The 8,453-nt window shown below is 50.7% G+C and overlaps 1 protein-coding gene across 2 annotated transcripts in view; it reads right to left on the bottom strand.

Annotated features, from left to right (window-relative positions):
- Nucleotides 1-1,947: 1,947 nt before the first annotated feature.
- LOC114568873 (integrin alpha-3) overlaps nucleotides 1,948-8,453 on the bottom strand; it is a 45,644-nt gene continuing 39,138 nt past the window's right edge. For both annotated transcript variants that reach the window (XM_028598496.1, XM_028598497.1), the window contains 2 exons: nucleotides 2,761-2,903; nucleotides 1,948-2,438 (listed from right to left, as the gene is read on the bottom strand). In XM_028598496.1, the coding sequence (XP_028454297.1) occupies nucleotides 2,793-2,903 (111 nt within the window). In that variant the 3' untranslated portion in view covers nucleotides 1,948-2,438; nucleotides 2,761-2,792. The remainder of the gene's footprint in view (nucleotides 2,439-2,760; nucleotides 2,904-8,453) is intronic.

Below are 8,453 nucleotides of genomic sequence, written 5' to 3'. Positions count from 1 at the left end.
CAAAATCAGCTGACGCCGTGTCTGTCAGTGGGAACAATGAGGCCGCGCTTTTGATGTGCAGAGGTGCTGGATGCGAGGCGGCACTGCAGAGAGAAATAAACGCAAGCTGTCCTCCACCTGCAGCCTTGATCTGTTTTTAGAAGGGGGTTAGGACTTTCATAGCCTTAGTGGAGATCTGGGGGAACTCACTCTCCACATATAACCATAAATGCGTGATCAGCATTTCTCCCAGTCTCTGTCACACTGCGGCGGAGGTGCAGCCTCGGACCCCCACCAGGTGAAACCTAACCTTAACTCAGGATCATATTTCCTATGGTTTTTGCTGGGTCCTGTCTCCTCCCTTGATGCTGACTTCTGTTGTCTTGGGACAAGGAAACGATTCATTTTAAACGATTCATCGCGCCTCCCCTGTGGCTCTTTGGCGCCCCCCAGGGGAGGCGCCAAAGAGCAGACTGGGAGGACTGGTCAGGTGCTCCCAGTTACCTTGTTATGACCTCAGCCACAGACCTGCAAGTAGACAAGCAGACAACAGTACACAGACACAAAAGGCATCCCTGATTCATCCACTTGCTTCCCTTCCTTGAGTCTTAGTCCCTCCCTCAAGGAAATCATGAGAGGAGAGAGGAAACAAGGAAATGTCTTTTAGAGGGATGAGACGTCCTTTCCTCTGAAGCGATACATGAATCCATCAGCTGTTTGGGCGGAGTTAGCAACTCCTTCAACTGCACGGCTTCAAGGAAGGCTGCTTTCTGTATCCAAGATCATAGCTCCTCCATCCTTCCTCCTCCATCCTACATCCTCCCTCCTACATCCTCCCCCCTCCATCCTCCCTCCTCCCACCTACATCCTACATTGGCCATTCTCCATCCTTTCTCCTATATCCTCCTTCCTCCCTTCTCCATCCTCTCTCCTTCCACCTCCATCCTCCTCCTACATCCTCCCCCCTCCATCCTCCCTCCTCCCACATCCATCCTACATCCTCCATCTTCCCACCTACCTCCTACATCCTCCATTCTCTATCCTCCCTCCTACATCCTCCCTTCTCCATCCTCCCTCCTCCTGCCTCCATCCTCCCTCCTACATCCTCCATCTTCCCTCCTACATCCTCCATTCTCCATCCTCCCCCCTCCATCCTCCCTCCTCCATCCTCCCTCCTCCATCCTCCATCCTTCCCCCCTCCCACATCCTCCCTCCTCCATCCTCCATACTCTCCTCCCTCCTCCATCTTCCTCCTTTCTCCCACCTCCATCCTACATCCTCCTTCTTCCCACCTCCATCCTCCCTCCTACATCCTCCATACTCTATCCTCCTACATCCTCCCTTCTCCATCCTCCTTCCTCCCTTCTCCATCCTCCCATCTCCATCCTCCCTCCTACATCCTCCCTCCTTCCTCCCTTCTCCATCATCTCTCCTTCCACCTCCATCCTCCCTTCTCGATCCTCACCCTCCATGCTCCCTCCTACATCCTCCCCGACTCTATCATCCCTCCTCCATATTCCCCCCTCCATCCTCACTCCTCCCACCTCCATCCTCCCACCTCCATCCTACATCCTCCATCTTCCCTTTTCCATCCTCCCTCCCTCCTCCCACCTCCCCCCTACATCCTCCCTCCTACATTCTCCCTCCTCCCCGATCCATCCTCCCCCCTCCATCCTCCCACCTACATCCTACATCGGCCATTCTCCATCCTCCCTCCTCCTTCCTCCCTTCTCCATCCTCCCATCTCCATCCTCCCTCCTGCATCCTACATCCTCCATCTTCCCTCCATCCTACATCCTCCCCCCTACATCCTCCATCCTCCCTTCTCCATCCTCCCTCCTCCATCCTCCAACACATTTCTACCAGACAACATGGCGTCTGTTCTCCATCAGGAAACACACAACAACAACAACACCTTAGTTTATTTCTTTATATATGATATCACTCAGAGACCATGAGGATGCTGGGAAGTGCAGTTCACATACAGCAGATTATACAGATATATAAAAAACATTAAACATTCCAAATACAGATAAATAATAAAGAAAATGTTTCATATGAACATAAATCAGCTTCTGTCATTTACAAAGAGAAACATTTAAATCACAACTGTCACACACACACAGACACAAACGCACACACACACACACACACACACACACACACACACACACACACACACACACACACACACACACAAAGTCCAGCAGGTATTAAATGGCAGTGTATCGGTCTGGTTTGGTCCGGTTCTGGTTGTGTTTCCTTGGATACCGTCAGTCTGTCTCAATCCAGGAGGTGACCCAGTGTTTGGGTGACTTCCTGTTTCTGGACGAGCCAACGCCATCCCGGATCAGGAAACCGTCAGCGTCCGTGTGCTGCTGCTGCTCGTCTTTACCCATGATCCTCCCCTGGTGGAGCACCGCGGCCGGACACGCCCTCTGACGCACGAAGAAACCACACTGTAGAGAAAACGCAGATACCTCGTATGTCCAACAGGAAGTATCTAAACACATATCAATAAATACATAAACTGATGCTGATGAAGAGACAGATAGATGTCAGCAGGGAAACAGATTCATATAGATCCAAATAAAGTTATTGAAGAGCAGATCGATCAGATGCAGAAAGAGTCAGAACAGCTGGAAGGAGGGAAGCAAAGAAGTGAAGACCCGCCCCCTGTGACTGAGAGAAACCAGTCAGAAACAAGTGAGCAACCAAAGAAACTCATTAGAAACCAGTTAGAAGAGAATGAGACCCAGGAATCCAGCAGGGGGTCCTTACAGAGGGGCTCTCTGGCAGCTGTGTGCCCGCCCTCAGAGCTCCGTATTCAGCCTCTCACTCTCCGACGGCTGGCTCCTCCTGGACGCTCTCTGGCTCTTTGCCTGGTACATCTCTCTGGTGCTGGCTCTCCTGAAGAAACCACACTGAACAGCAGGGGGCGACATGGTGAAACCATACTGAAAAGCAGTGGGAGATATGCTGAAACTATACTGAACAGCAGGGGGAGATACGGTGAAACCATACTGAACAGCAGGGGGAGATACGCTGAAACCACACTAACAGCACGGGGAGATATGCTGAAACCATGCTGAACAGCAGGGGGAGATACGGTGAAACCACACTAACAGCAGGGGGAGATACGCTGAAACCATACTGAACAGCAGGGGGAGATATGGTGAAACCACACTAACAGCAGGGGGAGATACGCTGAAACCACACTGAACAGCAGGAGGAGATACGGTGAAACCACAATGAACAGCAGGGGGAGATACGCTGAAACCCTACTGAACAGTAGTGGGAGATACGGTGAAACCATAATGAATAGCAAGGGGAGATGCGGTGAAACCACACTAACAGCAGGGGGAGATACGGTGAAACCATACTGAACAGTAGGGGGAGATACGGTGAAACCACACTAACAGCAGGGGGAGATACGCTGAAACCACACTAACAGCAGGAGGAGATACGCTGAAACCATACTGAACAGTAGGGGGAGGTACGGTGAAACCATACTGAACAGCAGGAGGAGATACGCTGAAACCATACTGAACAGTAGGGGGAGGTACGGTGAAACCGCACTAACAACAGGGGGTGATACGCTGAAACCATACTGAACAGTAGTGGGAGATACGGTGAAACCATACTGAACAGTAGGGGGAGATACGGTGAAACCATACTGAACAGTAGGGGGAGATACGGTGAAACCACACTAACAGCAGGGGGTGATACGCTGAAACCATACTGAACAGTAGGTGGAGATACGGTGAAAACTCACTGAACAGTAGGGGGAGATACGCTGAAACCATAATCAACAGCAGGGTGAGATACGGTGAAACCACACTAATAGCAGGGGGAGATACGGTGAAACCACACTAACAGCAGGGGGAGATACGCTGAAACCACCCTAACAGCAGGGGGAGATACGCTGAAACCATACTGAACAGTAGGGGGAGATACGGTGAAACCGCACTAACAACAGGGGGAGATACGCGGAAACCATACTGAACAGTAGTGGGAGATACGGTGAAACCACACTACCAGCAGGGGGAGATACGGTGAAACCACACTAACAGCAGGGGGAGATACGTTAAAACCACACTGAACAGTAGGGGGAGATACGGTGAAACCATACTGAACAGCAGGGGGAGATATGGTGAAACCAAACTAACAGCAGGTGGAGATACAGTGAAACCATACTAAACAGTAGGGGGAGATACGGTGAAACCACACTGAACAGTAGGGGGAGATAAGCTGAAACCACACTAACAGCAGGGGGAGATACGGTGAAACCATACTGAACAGCAGGGGGAGATACGCTGAAACCATACTGAACAGTTGGGTGAGATACGGTGAAACCACACTAACAGCAGGGGGAGATACGCTGAAAACATACTGAACAGCAGGGGAAGATACTGTGAATCCATACTGAACAGTAGGGGGAGATACGGTGAAACCACACTGAACAGTAGGGGGAGATAAGCTGAAACCACACTAACAGCAGGGGGAGATACGGTTAAACCATACTGAACAGCAGGGAGAGATACGGTGAAACCACACTGAACAGTAGGGGGAGATACGCTGAAACCATACTGAACAGCAGGGGGAGATACGGTGAAACCACACTAACAGCAGGGGTAGATATGGTGAAAACATACTGAACAGCAGGGGGAGATACGGTGAAACCATACTGAACAGCAGGGGGAGATACGCTGAAACCACACTGAACAGTAGGGGGAGATACGGTGAAACCATACTGAACAGCAGGGGGAGATACGCTGAAACCATACTGAACAGCAGGGGGAGATAGGGTGAAACCACACTAACAGCAGGGGTAGATATGGTGAAAACATACTGAACAGCAGGGGGAGATACGGTGAAACCATACTGAACAGTAGGGGGAGATACGCTGAAACCATAATCAACAGCAGGGTGAGATACGGTGAAACCACACTAATAGCAGGGGGAGATACGGTGAAACCACACTAACAGCAGGGGGAGATACGCTGAAACCACCCTAACAGCAGGAGGAGATACGCTGAAACCATACTGAACAGTAGGGGGAGATACGGTGAAACCGCACTAACAACAGGGGGAGATACGCGGAAACCATACTGAACAGTAGTGGGAGATACGGTGAAACCACACTACCAGCAGGGGGAGATACGGTGAAACCACACTAACAGCAGGGGGAGATACGTTAAAACCACACTGAACAGTAGGGGGAGATACGGTGAAACCATACTGAACAGCAGGGGGAGATATGGTGAAACCACACTAACAGCAGGTGGAGATACAGTGAAACCATACTAAACAGTAGGGGGAGATACGGTGAAACCACACTGAACAGTAGGGGGAGATACGCTGAACCATAATCAATAGCAGGGGGAGATACGGTGAAACCATACTGAACAGCAGGGGGAGATACGGTGAAACCACACTAACAGCAAGGGGAGATATGGTGAAACCATACTGAACAGTAGGGGGAGATACGCTGAAACCACACTAACAGCAGGGGGAGAAACGCTGAAACCACACAGAACAGCAGGGGGAGATAGGCTGAAACCATACTGAACAGCAGGGGGAGATATGGTGAAACCACACTAACTGCAGGAGGAGATACGCTGAAACCATACTGAACAGTAGGGGGAGATACGGTGAAACCGCACTAACAACAGGGGGAGATACGCTGAAACCATACTGAACAGTAGGGGGAGATACGGTGAAACCACACTAACAGCAGGGGGAGATACGGTGAAACCATACTGAACAGCAGGGGGAGATACGGTGAAACCATACTGAACAGCAGGGGGAGATACGCTGAAACCACACTGAACAGTAGGGGGAGATACGCTGAAACCATAATCAACAGCAGGGGGAGATACGGTGAAACCATACTGAACAGCAGGGGGAGATACGGTGAAACCACACTAACAGCAGGGGGAGATACAGTGAAACCATACTAAACAGTAGGGGGAGATACTGTGAAACCACACTGAACAGTAGGGGGAGATACGCTGAACCATAATCAATAGCAGGGGGAGATACGGTGAAACCATACTGAACAGCAGGGGGAGATACGGTAAAACCACACTAACAGCAAGGGGAGATATGGTGAAACCATACTGAACAGTAGGGGGAGATACGCTGAAACCACACTAACAGCAGGGGGAGAAACGCTGAAACCACACAGAACAGCAGGGGGAGATACGCTGAAACCATACTGAACAGCAGGGGGAGATATGGTGAAACCACACTAACTGCAGGAGGAGATACGCTGAAACCATACTGAACAGCAGGGGGAGAAACGCTGAAACCACACAGAACAGCAGGGGGAGATACGCTGAAACCATACTGAACAGCAGGGGGAGATATGGTGAAACCACACTAACAGCAGCGGTAGATATGGTGAAACCATACTGAACAGCAGGGGGAGATACGGTGAAACCATACTGAACAGCAGGGGGAGATACGCTGAAACCACACTGAACAGTAGGGGGAGATACGCTGAAACCATAATCAACAGCAGGGGGAGATACGGTGAAACCATACTGAACAGCAGGGGGAGATACGGTGAAACCACACTAACAGCAAGGGGAGATACGGTGAAACCATACTGAACAGCAGGGGGAGATACGCTGAAACCACACAGAACAGCAGGGGGAGATACGGTGAAACCACACTGAACAGCAAGGGGAGATACGCTGAAACCATACTGAACAGCAGGGGGAGATATGGTGAAACCACACTAACAGTAGGGGGAGATACGGTGAAACCGCACTAACAACAGGGGGAGATACGCGGAAGCCATACTGAACAGTAGTGGGAGATACGGTGAAACCATACTAACAGCAGGGGGAGATACGGTGAAACCATACTGAACAGCAGGGGGAGATACGGTGAAACCACACTAACAGCAGGGGGAGATACGGAGAAACCACACGAACAGCAGGGGGAGATACGGTGAAACCACACTAACAGCAGCGGTAGATATGGTGAAACCATACTGAACAGCAGGGGGAGATACGGTGAAACCATACTGAACAGCAGGGGGAGATACGCTGAAACCACACTGAACAGTAGGGGGAGATACGCTGAAACCATAATCAACAGCAGGGGGAGATATGGTGAAACCACACTAACAGTAGGGGGAGATACGGTGAAACCGCACTAACAACAGGGGGAGATACGCGGAAGCCATACTGAACAGTAGTGGGAGATACGGTGAAACCATAGTAACAGCAGGGGGAGATACGGTGAAACCACACTAACAGCAGGGGGAGATACGTTGAAACCACACTGAACAGTAGGGGGAGATACGGTGAAACCATACTGAACAGTAGGGGGAGATACGGTGAAACCGCACTAACAACAGGGGGAGATACGCGGAAACCATACTGAACAGTAGTGGGAGATACGGTGAAACCACACTACCAGCAGGGGGAGATACGGTGAAACCACACTAACAGCAGGGGAGATACCCACACTGAACAGTAGGGAAACCATACTGAACAGCAGGGGAGATATGGTGAAACCACACTAACAGCAGGGGGAGATACAGTGAAACCATACTAAACAGTTACTGTGAAACCACACTGAACAGTAGGGGGAGATACGCTGAACCATAATCAATAGCAGGGGGAGATACGGTGAAACCATACTGAACAGCAGGGGGAGATACGGTGAAACCACACTAACAGCAAGGGGAGATATGGTGAAACCATACTGAACAGTAGGGGGAGATACGCTGAAACCACACTAACAGCAGGGGGAGAAACGCTGAAACCACACAGAACAGCAGGGGGAGATACGCTGAAACCATACTGAACAGCAGGGGGAGATATGGTGAAACCACACTAACTGCAGGAGGAGATACGCTGAAACCATACTGAACAGTAGGGGGAGATACGGTGAAACCGCACTAACAACAGGGGGAGATACGCTGAAACCATACTGAACAGTAGGGTAGATACGGTGAAACCACACTAACAGCAGGGGGAGATACGGAGAAACCACACGAACAGCAGGGGGAGATACGGTGAAACCACATTAACAGCAGCGGTAGATATGGTGAAACCATACTGAACAGCAGGGGGAGATACGGTGAAACCATACTGAACAGCAGGGGGAGATACACTGAAACCACACTGAACAGTAGGGGGAGATACGCTGAAACCATAATCAACAGCAGGGGAGATACGGTGAAACCATACTGAACAGCAGGGGGAGATACGGTGAAACCATACTGAACAGCAGGGGGAGATACGGTGAAACCATACTGAACAGCAGGGGGAGATACGCTGAAACCACACAGAACAGCAGGGGGAGATACGGTGAAACCACACTGAACAGCAAAGGGAGATACGCTGAAACCATACTGAACAGCAGGGGGAGATATGGTGAAACCACACTAACAGTAGGGGGAGATACGGTGAAACCGCACTAACAACAGGGGGAGATACGCGGAAACCATACTG

Source organism: Perca flavescens, chromosome 15, assembly GCF_004354835.1.
Source record: "Perca flavescens isolate YP-PL-M2 chromosome 15, PFLA_1.0, whole genome shotgun sequence".
NCBI classification, from domain to species: Eukaryota; Metazoa; Chordata; class Actinopteri; order Perciformes; family Percidae; genus Perca; species Perca flavescens.
Note: the sequence above shows the minus strand (reverse complement) of the source record. Positions and strands in the feature narration are given on the sequence as shown.